Source organism: Ahaetulla prasina, chromosome 3, assembly GCF_028640845.1.
Source record: "Ahaetulla prasina isolate Xishuangbanna chromosome 3, ASM2864084v1, whole genome shotgun sequence".
In the NCBI taxonomy this organism is placed as follows: domain Eukaryota; kingdom Metazoa; phylum Chordata; class Lepidosauria; order Squamata; family Colubridae; genus Ahaetulla; species Ahaetulla prasina.
Genome location: NC_080541.1, coordinates 185,917,271 through 185,931,690, shown reverse-complemented (window position 1 = coordinate 185,931,690; position 14,420 = coordinate 185,917,271). Strand labels below are relative to the sequence as shown.

The window sequence follows — 14,420 nt, the reverse complement described above, 5'->3', positions numbered from 1 at the left end:
ATTTATAAATCCTCAAATATAAATATCTAAATGTTATTATTTTACTAATACATTGGTGTTGAAGGTAAAAGTAATATATGAGAAATAGCTGCTTTTTTTCAGATTGGAGCTTATGATCAACAAATATGGGAAAAGTCCATAGAACAGACTGAGATGAAGGTAAAAAAACTTTTGCTGACAATTTTGTTGAACTTCTTAATTCTTTATTGTACGGCCTATGGAATGACATGGGTGAAATATGTTGTATGTAACAAATAGAATGGCATGTAAAATACAAGGGATTCAGTGAATATAGCGTTTTGTATTTAAAATTGCTCATGTCTAATTAAAGTGGAACGTTGTAAAGTATTCATTGACTTTCTACCATGCAATTGTTGAAGACAGTCCCACAATACCTCCTCATCGTCATAAGTGGGAGTACTGTGCTTGATGAGTATTTGGATGCATAAGTGAATCAAGGTCTGAGTTGAAGGAGAAGCATTATGAGAAATCCGAAAGACTGACTGGGAATAAGGTGGAATCCAATAGAAAACCAAGTGTGATTAAAAAAAAAGATATTTGGCTATGATTCTAAACAGCAGACATTCTGTGAAGAACACGAAAATCCTAGCTTTTATTAATATTTAAGTTTACATGAAAGATACAAATTAAAACTTGTTTTAGTTTCTTCCATGCAATATTTATGGATGGTCAAATGTCATGAGAAATTGTCAATTAGAGATTGTCAGTGTCAGAGACTGTATCTGATGTTTATAATTCTGCTGATGGAAAGTATCCACCTGTGGAATAAGATATGAACATCTTTAATTTTTCAAAATTCTGAAAACAATTGCATTTCAAACTACAGTACTAAGTAATAGTTAAGCTGATATTTGTCTGTGGCTATAGAGGGGAGAAAATATTATGAAATCTTGCTGCTGTCTGAACCATCAATAGACACACGGAGATAAACCACACCAATAAAAAGGAAACAAAAAGATCAGAACACATGCTTTCCAACAACCAGATAAGCGGGGATCAAAACAAGTCAATCAGGCAGAAAACTATACACTGACTATAGTATATCAGGGAACTTCCAGGGAGAAAACCCTACCCTCATTGACACTGGCAGGGCAAGCTATCTTGTATAAGATATAAGTGTATAAGTGTACTGCTTTTTTCAGATAGATTCTGAATGGCAAAGGCATGCGGGAATTCATTTATAAATTAAAATGCAGTGGCGGTATTGTAGCCAATGAGGTTTATCTATTGTGCAATGATGACTTTGCTCATATATCTTTATATGAAAAAAAAATGCCAGATATTCTCTGATAGAGCATTGCCCTGTGTGATTGATCTTTATGTGGTATTGGACAACAATTTCTAGAATTTTCAAGCCAAATACTCAAAGAGCTTGGTGGCTTAGCAGTTAAGATGCGGAATGGAAAGCCAGCAGTCCAGGTTTGAGACCCGAGCTCCACGCGATGGGATGACCTCCTGTCCTCGTCCCAGCTCCTGCCAACCTAGCAGTTTGAAAGCATACAAATGCAAGTAGATAAATAGGTGCCACTTTGGTGGGAAGATAACAGTGCTCAAATGCAAGTAGATAAATAGGTGCCACTTTGGTGGGAAGGTAACAGTGCTGTGCGATGTCATGTTGGCCACATGGCTAGAAATGTCTTTGGACAAAGCTGGCTCAATGGCCTTGAAATGGAGATTAGCATCCCCACCACCAGAATTAGCAATGGCTAACGGAGTAAAATCTGCAGGGACTCCTTACTTTTTTACCCTAAGAGCTGGGAATTGGAGAAAGTTATTCTGTGCTTCCCATATGAACATATGAACATGACTATGAAAGAGTAATTGTAATAAAATATGTATTATGTGAGATCAGGGAAACAATCTATTAATTATAAAATATTCTAATTGTTTATTACTAAATGTGCAGGGCTTCAAAAGCAAACCCAGAAAGAAAGGCCACATACAGCCTGACTTGATAGATGTTGATTTAATAAGAGGTATGAACCATTTGAAAATTTAATCACTTGTTTTAAATTTGCAAAACATTATACTCTGTGCAGTTAGTGATACCTATTCTACATATAGATAGATAGATAGATAGATAGATAGATAGATAGATAGATAGATAGATAGTATTTAGTACTTGTCTTATTTTATTTATAATTCTATTATAAATAAAATGTCTGTTGTACTTTTTAGATTTTCATGGCAGCTTAGAATAATTAAAAGCAAATTAAACCAGAAGAGATTTTAAAAGGTAGTGAAGATTTATATTTAAGCAAAACAAAATATTTCTAGATCCTATGTAAAATTGGTAAAGTCAGACTTCTTGGCGATCCCCAATATTGCAAATTACATTCCTCTGAAGATAATGTTCTAGTGGCTGTGTTTTGTACCTAGCTGAAATTTTGAAATATTCAGTGTCCTTATGTAGAGCATATTATAAAAATAATCTTTGTTAAGATGTTTGTAATGCATAAATTCCTGCAAAAAATTGGAGAGGTAGTACATCTGCCAAAATTTTACAGAAGTACTTCTACATTGACTATTTGTCAATGCAAGATCACAAGGAATCCTAGATACACTGGAACAGAAAATATTCTTCAAAAACAGTGTATCCCCATCCAAAACAGACTAAGCATTCAATTCTTAACTAGATTTCTTAAATGTATAGTCTCTTTAAAGGAAAACTGAACTCTTGCTTGTTTCATGGACATGACCATGAAACTTTCTTGGCAATAGGGCAAAAGTCCTTTGCCATTATCTTCTGGATTTTTTTCTTAAGCGGAGAGGTGGGTGCTTCCCAATCTGACCTCCATCCTGGCATTTCCATTCCAGTGCTAAACCAGACCTGAAAACAGCAATCTGACTTGTATGGATTAAATTTCAACTTGGTGCTGGAACTAAATTTCTGTTTAGAGCTTCCAAAGTTGCCCCAAATATCATCCAAAAACTGAAAACAGAATATTGAATGTCCAACCAAAATTCTGGATAATTGTCTCACAGTTCTCTTGTCTCACACTTCTCATTTTCGAAGAGAATCTCGGTTTGAATAAGAAATAACAGCTAATGCACTTTTCTTGATTATCTTCTGAAGTACTTGTTTTCATTACCCAAAATTTTCAGGTTCCACATTTGCCAAAGCTAAACCTGAAATTCCTTGGACATCACTTACAAGGAAGGGAATTGTGCGAGTTATATTATTCCCATTTTTTAGTCAGTGGTGGATACAAGTCACTTCTTGGCGTATATTTATGTGGCTGTTAGTACTGTACCTCCTACAAGGTGAGTAGGAGTAGTAAAAATTATGTTAAGAAGGAAACTCAGGTAAGTATTTTGGCAGGGTGGAAAAGATAATAATCATGCTAGTAATGATTACAAAGAAAATTGGATTTACTTCTTTAAATGTTTTTTCTTTTTTTCTTGTCTATTTCTTAGTTTTTTCTTTTGTTATATATGATATATATATTTTCCTAAGTTTTTATACTTTTTAAAGTAAATTTGTGTAAATTTTCGTATGTGTGCATTTATAACCATTCCTGTATATAAAACATTCCTGTTTTGAAGGCTTTGGATAGCCCCAATATCTATTTCCATTTCAAATAGTCATAATTTGTATCATGCCAAATTTTGAGGAAGGGATCTCAGCAAATGCAGATTAAGGTACCATCTAATATTGGATCTCAGAAAGATTCATGGGAGAAAAGAGTAACAGTTAATAGTTGGTCTGATGTTAAATATCTGTCCATGATAAATAAATCCTAAATTTATATTTTTCAGCACACAATTAGCAAAGGAGAAACTCAGTGCTAAGGTTACATATACAATAGTTTCTGGAGGCTATTATATTAAATTTCTTCTATTTTTAGAAGTATCGCAACATTTTCATCAATGCAATTTTTATATGTAGCATTTTTTACATTGTTTGCATTTATATATAAGTGTAGTACAATTTCTGTTTTTACTTGTTAGATAATTCATATACATTTGTTTTCAGTTGTAGCAATTACATTATATTCCATAATGCCAATAGTGAGTGCAAGTGAAATCATTGGACCATTGTGCCTTATGCTACTCATGGGAACTGTGCACTGTCAGATAGTATCTACTCAGTTATCTAAATCTTCAGGAAGTGATGGGAGCAGTGTTGGTCGAAGAAGGAGGTGAGGGATGAATGTCTGTAGCTTGGGAGGAATGTTCCTCTTCAAATCAGAATATTTCTTTGCATCCTGCCTAACGGCCATTTTTCTTATAATACGCATGATATGAATTGTGTCTTTGCTTGGATTTTTATTGCTAATAGCTTGTTTTACCTAGATTTTAATAAGTTACAGCTTTCATATTTAATTTGAAGATATGTACTAATTTGCGCTCTTTACATACCACTTTGATACATTTATACTTTTGAGTAGAATTGTATCAAAGCAGATTCCATAAAATGATAATATGCATGAGAATGAAATACAAAATCATGAAATAATAAAAACAATCAGCTTATTGCTTTAGCATTTTTTTAAAAAGTCAACAAAGATCAAGGGGATACTAGGTTAATTTTTTGCAGAAATAATTCATGGAAAATCTTGCTTAATCTCAGAATATTTTTTCAAACAGGCTCTGCTATAGCTTTTTTCTATCTTTGTTGATTGATTAATATGAGTAGGTTAGGAACAATTAGCAAAATATACTCAGCAAAGTTTAAGTAGATGAATTTGATGTGGCCTGTGGGCTAATCAATAAACTATGTATGTATGTAAGTAGATGTATAGAGGAAGAAGCAGTTCCTTTGGTAACTGAGTTCTGAGATATTTAGAGTGTTATATCAACAAAAAACTGATGAAAATAATTCATATTTAATTTTTCCAGAACAGTAACTAACATAAGCTCTATGTGGGATATACTGTATTTTTCGGAGTATAAGATGCACTTCCCCCCTCCTAAAAGAGGGTGAAAATTTGGATGCGACTTTATACACCAAATGTAGCCTCGCCCACCTGCCGTCCCTCACCCTTTGGCCTCCGCACGTCCTCTAAAGCAGAGATTTTGGAACTTTTGGAGGCTGAAAATGCAGCCTCTCATGCAGCCTCCAAAAGATCTGTTTGCAAAGGAGCTTCTCTTTGCAAAGGCAGCCTCTGAAATGGAGCTTTCGGAGGGTGAAAAAGCAAGGCACAAAGGCCAAAATGGCAACCCGGAACTGCTACTGCCTTACTGAACCGGTTCCACACTTCCCCTGCTGTACTCACTGGAGCGCCCTGCGACAATCAGCTGCATTTTTGAAGCTGCTATTTGCACCAAAGGCCCATGTGTGCTCACAACCGGTGAACCTGTTGCTAAAGTTCACCTCTGGGAACAGCTGATTGAAGGTATTCTGGAATGTCATCCACCCACCAATCAGCTGCTTGTGCTGAATCAGGCTAATGTGCTGAAGCTGACCAGGCTGTTTGCTGCAAGGATGCTAGCCAGATGAATACTGATGGATGCTGGTAGGCAGACGCAGATTTTGTTTTTCTTATTTTCCTCCCCCCAAAATAAGGTGCGTCTTATACTCTGGAGCGTCTTATACTCCGGAGTGTCTTATACTCCGGAGCGTCTTATACTCCGAAATATATGGTAATCAGATATTTTATCAGTGAAGCAACAAATATATATTTCCCTCTTATCATTAGAGGCATTGTTAGAGATCTGGGTTTCTCCTTCATAGTACTTCATCAGTTTTTAATTTAATGGCTAGTATTTTTAGACAGAAAATTAAAAGGTGATATTAGCTACAGTTAATTCTATATAGTTTAAACGCTCCTCATTTCATGCATGGAGGAATTTTTAACATACTTTGTTGCTAACATTTTTCAGAAAATGTACAAATGCAGTAGTGAAAGTGAAATCTAGTACAAAACACTAGAAAATACCAGAATCAATTCAGTCTAGAATCAAGTGAAAAGAAACTGTTTGGGATAAGTCTCATATTCATTATTACATGCATAAATATGTATTTATTTATTTATTATTTTAGAAACCTCCCATTTCCCTGATACAGCAAATTCTGGACTTATAGATTCTTTTCTTGTACCTGTATTAATGGGCATATGCACATATTTATTTTATTAATTAGATTTTTATGCCACCTATCTCCCCTACAAGGTGTCTTTGGGCATCATAGACACTTAATTCCTTTATGTGGTATTTTTAGCATCCTAAATCCTATGGCAATCTCAAAAGACATATCTTTATGAATATGTATTTTATTCATAATTGGCATCTGGTAATATTTATATCCCTTGCTACAGATATGCTAAAAATTCTGTGGCTCTGAAGAGGGGAAGATTTATTATCAGACTCAAATTTATGCTATTTTTTTTTAATCTAGAAAAACACGCAAATTTGCAGGAGGTGACGTCTATACTTCCTCTGACAAAATCAGCAGAAGCGAGGAGCCCTTGGAGTCCTCATCCAGGATCAGCGGCTTGTTTGATTCGGTATTGCGCCGAAGGAGCAGGGAAGGGTACGTTGGTAATATTAGTTTGTCTAGAAGTTACGACTGACATTTTAACTGGATTTTAACTCTGATTTTGATCTTGCTCCAATATTACATCATGTAATTTATTATGGCCAGGTATGTGCATTTCTGGAAAGGGCCTGCCAAATTGTTTTTCTAGAACTGCTGGATTCTTCAAGACTGATTGAAATCATGGAAAAATCTGTGTCTTCTCAATTATGTCTTGATTTTAAAAGTGTGAATAAGGAAGACATGCATTTCCCTCCATAGGATGAAAAGGGGAAAACGGGTAGCTGATAAAGGGACTGAAACAGAGCATAGCAGTGGTATAAAACGCAGGATCTCCAGATCTGAACATAGTTTTCAGCGATCGAAGGATTCTGAAATGCCGTTAAATGTAGATAGAAAACAGGTAAAGTTTGAACTTGATGTGTTTGCTTGATGCAAATGTCAGATTTTTTCAATAGTGCACAGATTAAATCTTACCCACTCATCTGGATTTTGAAAAATATTGAAAACCTCTCCAAAACAGTTTTATAATTATACTGTAGATACAGATAATATTACTATCATTTAATTATAGAAAATAAAATATAATACAATTACATACTATAATTTCTGTATAGTTAGATTATTGCCTGATAAAATAAACAGTATTTTTTCTGTACTAAACTTAAAATTAACTCCTTTCAACAATGCATTTTGGATTAAAATGATTGTTATAAGTTCTTAAAATATAAGACCTAGTTGGGACCCAGGAAGGAGAAAAAAACATTTAAAATTTTTGTTTCAACTTTCCTTCAAAGAAATAAGCTTGGCATACTGCACTTAGATCCTCTTCCTCATTTTATTCTCATAGTGGTTATATGAGTTAAACTAGGCTGAAAGAATGGTATGTGTTTCAGAGATAAAAAGATTCAAAACTCAGTACTAGATCATAATTTAACATTACTTCTCAATCATAATAATGAAAGTATATATGGAATTGCCTGCAGGAAAACTGATAGGTGAGTCCATAGCCATAAAGTTGTCCTACATTGTGTAAACTGGAGTGTTTGTGGAGGAGTTTTTCAATCATGTCATTAGACCAATCATTTCTAAATTGGGTAGCCATGTAGCATGTAACATTGTATTATAGTATAGATTTGTTTGTGTTGATATATATTTTGTTTGTGGCGCTACAGAATAAATTGTTGTTGGTTAGTTACTATGGTTCAAATAGATTGCATGAATGTAAAACTGTCTTATCCACTTTGTGTTAATCCTGATTAATGTTCTTTTAGACTATTTCTAGACATTCAGGCATTTCTGATGAGTTGTCAAGTGAGGAAGAAACAGATAATGCGGGTCAGGTAGTTTTGCTGCGCAGAAGTGTAGAAGGTGGCCCTAGTATAATTGTAACTGAAGATCAGGGCAAAAAGTCTTCTATTATTTCTCCATCTGCTTCAACAAATCAGTCAGTGTCACAGGTAAGTGTTATCAAAAACTGTTATCCCATTAACTTAGGCAACAAATGCATTTCACTTTAATCAAATTAAGAAAGAGAGTAGGTCAGTCTCAATTGTTGTGTGCTCCACTTGTGTTGAAGCAGCAACTCCTAGAATTACTAATTAATACACCCATATCTGCAGGTCACCAGAAAAGAAGTGTAATAATTATTAAGCCTAACCCTAACCCTAACCCTGAACTTGTAGATTATATTCTGTCACGTTTATAATTTATACCCCTTGGTGTTTATTTAGGGATCTCTGGAAGCAAACTGAGAAATTATTGTCCAGTGTCTCTATATTCTATTTTCTAGATGGATTTAGATAAATATAGTAGTGCTGACATTAAATAAATAATGTAAGATTAGATATTTTAGCATTTGTATCCATTTAGAGCCCATTTTAAAAGCAACACCATTTGCTGCTGGGCGGAGAAGATTTGGCAGAAAGAGCCATTTAGTACCACTACAAAATTATCATTGGAATTATATTTTAACTGATTTGTATTACTGCCTTGGACATACTTGCCTATGCATTTCAGGTGAATTCTGCTGGATGAGGTCATGGGCTCGTGTAACCCAGTTTTTTTGTATCAGATAATGTATGTGTAGAGCTCAGAAAAATGGTCTGGAAAGCATCAACCCTTCTTCCGCTGTCATTTGTCAGTCACACTGTCTATGATTCAGGATATGGTAAACATCCATAAAAAATGATAGTCGCTGATAACCTCATCTGCCATGAACCTCTCCCTGTTTAAAACTATCCAAATAGGCCAATATTACCATACCTGCCAGCACTGCATTCCAGTTTAACTGTGTATTATGGGAAGAATAGTGTTTATTGATCTTGATATTTAATTATCATAATTCATATAACAATGTGATGCAGGGAGGAAATCATATTCACAGCATCTATAACATTCAGTTCTTGGCTGGGATTCTGAGTATAATTTAGGATTAGGTCCAGTGTTGTATGTCTCCCTTTTGGATGTTGTATGTCTCCCTTCATAACTTCATAACTAACAGTTCCAAAACAAAATAATGTATCTAGAAATGTAGTCTCTTTTATTTGGTGAGTATTTCTAAAGATCCATCTCTAGTTAGGAATGTATATTGTTTTTTTCTTACTAACTGTCACTCTCCCAACCTGACCAGGAGGTTCCACGAGGTTTTATATATACAAGTGCCTAAATAGTTTAGTCCCTAAAAGATCCTGATGCTAAGTCACTTGCAAGAAAGGATCTCTCCCATCGTATTCCTCCAGGCAGCACTACAGAAAGTTGAAAAACAGGGAAGAGTGAAGGTCTTCTCTAAGAGTGGATTCTCTTCATAGCTATAACAAGAGAGCCCAGTGATTTGGATCCTTATGTACATATATATTGTCCTCGTTTACCAATCACAATCACAATTGGGATTGTCAGCCCAATCACTAAGTGTTGTGGTGACTGATTGAAAAGTCACTTGACTTATGTCATTTCTACTTTTGTCATTAAGCAAACCACCACAGTTGTTAAGCCAGACATTACTTTGCAATTTCACTTTTATGTGAAGAAAAAGTTAATTCTGCTTGGTGAAAGGTGATTGTGAAGTTTGCAAAGGCTGATTATATGACCATGGAATGCTGTGATAATCATAAATGCAAGGATTGGTTACAAAACTGGTTTTTTTTACCATTATGACTTTGAATAGTCACTAAACAAGGCAGTTGGTAAGCAAGGACTACTTATAGACACATAGATTTGTCTTTTGAATAATACAATACAATACAATATTGTATTTTTGATACAGTGTATGACATCTTTTTTGCTTTGAATATTGTCTACATTTTACATTGTCTACATTCTTCATTCATTTTTTTGTCATCTGAGGCAGGTCAAGGAGGTTGTGAAATCTATGCAAGATTCGGACAGCGTAGTGGAATCAGAACTTGAACTAACAATTCCTCAAGAGGTATTTAGAATTAAATATTACAATATGTCCTGGACGAAGTGAAGCTACTGGATGCAGCTGATCCTTTTTTTAAAAAAAAGTATTATTTTGATTTAAGATTCTTCTCAGCATCATCTGAGAGTGGAACTGGAATGACATAGGCAATTAACCATGTTTTAATCATGTTTGGGGGAATAGACAATAGTGACCTGACTCACATTTAATGGTAATCCTAAAAACTGAGTTTATGCAGTGTGTTAAATCAAAACCAATTAGCACATTATACTTTCACATAAGGACAGAATATGTGGGTGCTTGGAATTTCCAGGCTCTTATTTGAGATCTCAGGAGTCCTTGAGAATTGTGCCCTTGAAATTGAACAACAGGCAGTCAAATTATATCAGCAAAAAAAGTTCTTATATAGTCTGAAGAAACTTTCCTTCATTTCTCAGCTGTTGCGGAGTGATATTTCTGCGTAGAACATTCATGGTTTAATACAAGTGGTAGAGCAGGGCATAAACTCATTTACAAACAGCATTTTTATGTTTCAGAAGTAATCCCTACATAGAACTATGTTCCATGTTCCATGTTCCATGTTTTTGTTTATGTTGTGTTAATATTTCAGTATTTTTGGAATAGTTCAATAATCCACTATAACACTCATAGGATTTGACATCAGGAAGTAGGTATATCTATTCTGTCATACCAATAATAGTATTATCAGGGCAATGTTTTTGATTAGTGCTTATTCTAACTTTTCTCTAGCACTGATAAATTGGAATATTTAACACTAGTATTTTGTGGTATTTAGAAAGATAAAGAGACAAGTGCAAAGTTGTGTCAGACAGTTTTCATGATAAAGTTGGATAAAGTATTGGGATTTTGCTGCTCCTTTCCATGGGACTGGGCTTTTAAAAAAATATTTATTATTCAGATTTAATATAGCCACCCACTTCAGGTGCCTGCACCATTGTAACCTAAACAAATTAAAAGATTGCACCTGAGTATCTTGTTATGAGAGAGGTCATAAAGAATTCAGTGATTGGTTTTAATTGAATTAGGATTGCAATAATTATTTTCTGAATGTTTCATCATAGGAGTCCAAAGCCCAATATAGTAGTGAATCTCAAAGTGGTAGTGTTTCTCATAGAGATTCGGAGAGTACTCGTCATGACTCTGAGACAGAAGATATGTTGTGGGATGATTTGCTTCATGGACCAGAATACCGATCCTCTTTCACCAGTGACAGTGAGGAAGCCAAAGGAAAAGATAAGAAAGCAAGCAAACGAGATCTGAAGGATGATGTTTTCCAGCAGGTCTGTAAGATGCAAAGCATCCCCCCTTGTAATGGTAGCTTAATCAAATAAAATGTCAGAGGGACAGTTCCAGAATGTTCTCTGGCAACAAGTTGTGGTACTAGTGTTTTATGGATTTCTGTCCAATTATATAAGATAGTGCCATTTTATCTGGATAAATAAAATGGATTTTTCAATAGAGATGGTTTACCATCTAGCAAGAATACAAAAAGTCTAATTCAGTTTTACTGTAACCTATTGTGTGACCAGAGGAATATGGAATTAAAGCAAACATTTTCAGACATTGATTATACATTGATGAAATTCAAGATTCCATATGTATGGAGATAAGGTGATTTGGAACAGATGCGGACATTATATAGCATCTCTTGGTGACTTCTTAAAGAAGCTGGCCTTTCCTGGGTTTATATGGTGGAAATCAATGAATCCAGGAAAACATCTGATTATTATTATTGTGTACTGTGTGCCTGTCTTCATCTAATCTAAGACAGCTTTTCCTGTTTGAATCTGGAACTATGGCTGTAGTCTTTCCAGTGTTAGGATAGCAGCATTAACTTGGGGGCACTGAAAAAGTATTCTTGATTTGTTGATACACTATTAAATTTCTTACCAAGTGCCTTCAACCAAAAGGTAGCTGTGATTACAGCCATTTATCACATTATAGAAAACATTTAATATGTATGTCTCCCGGTCTCTTGCCATATCTCTAACATCAACATATGTCCAGCTCCACAGTAGTGTTATGGCCTGCCTCCACCCCTCCAATGGTGGGGAAGAACAAGCTTCAACTCAACTCAGTGGTTTTGGGGTGAGTTATCAACTGTACGCTGATGACACCCAGCTGTACATTTCCACCCCGGACCACCCCAATGAAGCTGTCGAAGTGCTGTCTCGGTGTCTGGAAGCCGTGCGGGTCTGGATGGGGAGAAACAGGCTCAAGCTCAACCCCTCCAAGACTGAGTGGCTGTGGATGCTGGCATCCCGGTACAGTCAGCTGCAACCGCTGCTGACTGTTGGGGGCGAATCATTGGCCCCAATGGAGAGGGTGCGCAATCTAGGCGTTCTCCTGGATGGACGGTTGTCTTTCAAAGAGCATTTGCCGACCGTCTCCAGGAGAGCCTTCTACCAGGTACGCCTGGTTCGCCAGTTGCGCCCCTTTCTAGACCGGGATTCCCTATGCACAGTCACTCATGCCCTCGTCACCTCTCGCCTAGACTACTGCAATGCTCTCTACATGGGGCTCCCCTTGAAGAGCACCCGGAGGCTCCAGTTGGTCCAGAATGCAGCTGCGCGGATGATAGAGGGAGCCCCTCACGGCTCTCATATAACACCTCTCCTGCGCAAGCTGCACTGGCTACCTGTGGTCTTCCGGGTGCACTTCAAGGTGCTGGTTACCACCTTTAAAGCGCTCCATGGCATAGGACCCGGATATCTACGGGACCGCCTTCTGTTACCATATGCCTCCCACCAACCGGTGCGCTCCCATAGAGAGGGTCTCCTCAGGGTGCCGTCAGACAAACAATGCCGGCTGGTGACCCCAGGGGGAGAGCCTTCTCTGTGGGGGCACCTACCCTCTGGAATGAGCTTCCTCCTGGACTCCGTCAACTTCCTGACCTTCCTTCACCTCGCCGCGAGCTGAAGACGTATTTATTCTTCCGAGCAGGACTGGCATAATATGGGTTTTAAATTGGATTTTAAACGGGGTTTTATATCATGTCTTTTATAGTTTTAATTTGGCCAAGGTTGAATAAGTTTTTAAAATGGGTTTTATTGTATATTGTATTGTATTTTTATCTGGCTGTTAACTGCCCTGAGTCCTTCGGGAGAAGGGCGGTATAAAAATTAAATAATAATAATAATAATAATAATAATAATAATAATAATAATAATAATAATAATAATAATAATAATTATTATTATTATTATTATCCCGTCCAAGACAGAGTGGCTGTGGATGCCAGCATCCCGGTACAGCCAGATTACACCATCGCTGACTGTTGGGGGCAAATCATTGGCCCCCCGGGGGAGGGTTCGTAACTTAGGCGTTCTCCTGGATGATCGGCTGTCCTTAGAAGAAGATATGACGGCCGTCGCCAGGGGAGCTTTTTATCAGGTCCGCCTGATTCGCCAGTTGCGTCCCTTTCTTGACCGGGATTCCCTTCGTACGGTCACTCATGCCCTTGTCACTTCCCGCCTGGACTACTGCAATGCTCTCTACATGGGGCTCCCCTTGAAGAGCACCACGAAGCTCCAACTGGTCCAAAATGCGGCTGCACGGGTAATAGAAGGGGCACCGCGATGCTCCCATATAACACCTCTCCTGCGCAGCCTGCACTGGTTGCCAGTGGTCTTCCGGGTACAATTCAAGATGCTGGTCATCACCTTTAAAGTGCTCCATGGCACAGGACCGGGTTACTTACGGGACCGCCTACTGCCACGTATAGCCTCCCATCAGCCTGTGCGCTCCCATAGGGAGGGCCTCCTCAGGGTGCCATCAGTCAAACAATGCCGACTGGCATCCCCCAGGGGGAGGGCCTTCTCTGTGGGGGCTCCAGCCCTATGGAATGAGTTGCCTCCGGGGTTGCGTCAACTCCCCGACCTCCGGTCCTTTAAACGCGAGCTCAAGACTTTCTTATTTCACCGTGCGGGGCTAGCTTGATGGAATTTTAAGGAGGTTTTAGGATTGTTTTACTTTAGTTTTAAATCTTAATTGGCCATTTTATAATCAGATTTTTAATATGTTTTTAATTTGTCTACGTGTTTGTTGTTTTTACTTGGCTGAGTCCTTCGGGAGAAGGACAGTATAAAAATCTAATAAATAAATAAATAAATAATATCCCCAAAACAAATCCCCTCCCAGACATGAGACCAAGAACCTCTCAGTGTCCTTACCATGAATCCCTGGAAGGAGAAGCTGGGTATCCTGAAGCACTTTGGCCCCAACAGCTCTTGGCACCAACACAGCAACCAGCCAAATCTCACAACAAGCTTCCACACAAACATTAAAAATATCCATTCAAATATCCAAAGACACAGAGATCCCCCCCTTTGCTGCTTCCAGTAGCAGGAGGAGGCTCCCCTCATTCATCCACCATCAATTCATCCCTTGACTTTCACCCAGAGGAAGAAACCAGACCATTTACCATGGTACTTAATACAGATGACCTACATTCTCTTGACAATAAGGAGTTGGTGATAA

The 14,420-nt window shown here is 37.3% G+C and overlaps 1 protein-coding gene across 4 annotated transcripts in view; it reads left to right on the top strand.

Moving 5' to 3' along the window:
* PHTF1 (putative homeodomain transcription factor 1) overlaps nucleotides 1-14,420 on the top strand; it is a 32,578-nt gene that overhangs the window by 7,525 nt on the left and 10,633 nt on the right. For 2 of the 4 annotated variants that reach the window (XM_058176914.1, XM_058176915.1), the window contains exons 4-12: nucleotides 103-159; nucleotides 1,928-1,997; nucleotides 3,127-3,285; nucleotides 3,998-4,163; nucleotides 6,362-6,496; nucleotides 6,761-6,902; nucleotides 7,774-7,959; nucleotides 9,849-9,926; nucleotides 11,003-11,221. In XM_058176914.1, the coding sequence (XP_058032897.1) occupies nucleotides 103-159; nucleotides 1,928-1,997; nucleotides 3,127-3,285; nucleotides 3,998-4,163; nucleotides 6,362-6,496; nucleotides 6,761-6,902; nucleotides 7,774-7,959; nucleotides 9,849-9,926; nucleotides 11,003-11,221 (1,212 nt within the window). The remainder of the gene's footprint in view (nucleotides 1-102; nucleotides 160-1,927; nucleotides 1,998-3,126; nucleotides 3,286-3,997; nucleotides 4,164-6,361; nucleotides 6,497-6,760; nucleotides 6,903-7,773; nucleotides 7,960-9,848; nucleotides 9,927-11,002; nucleotides 11,222-14,420) is intronic. The other 2 variants (XM_058176916.1, XM_058176917.1) reach the window with 2 other exon arrangements.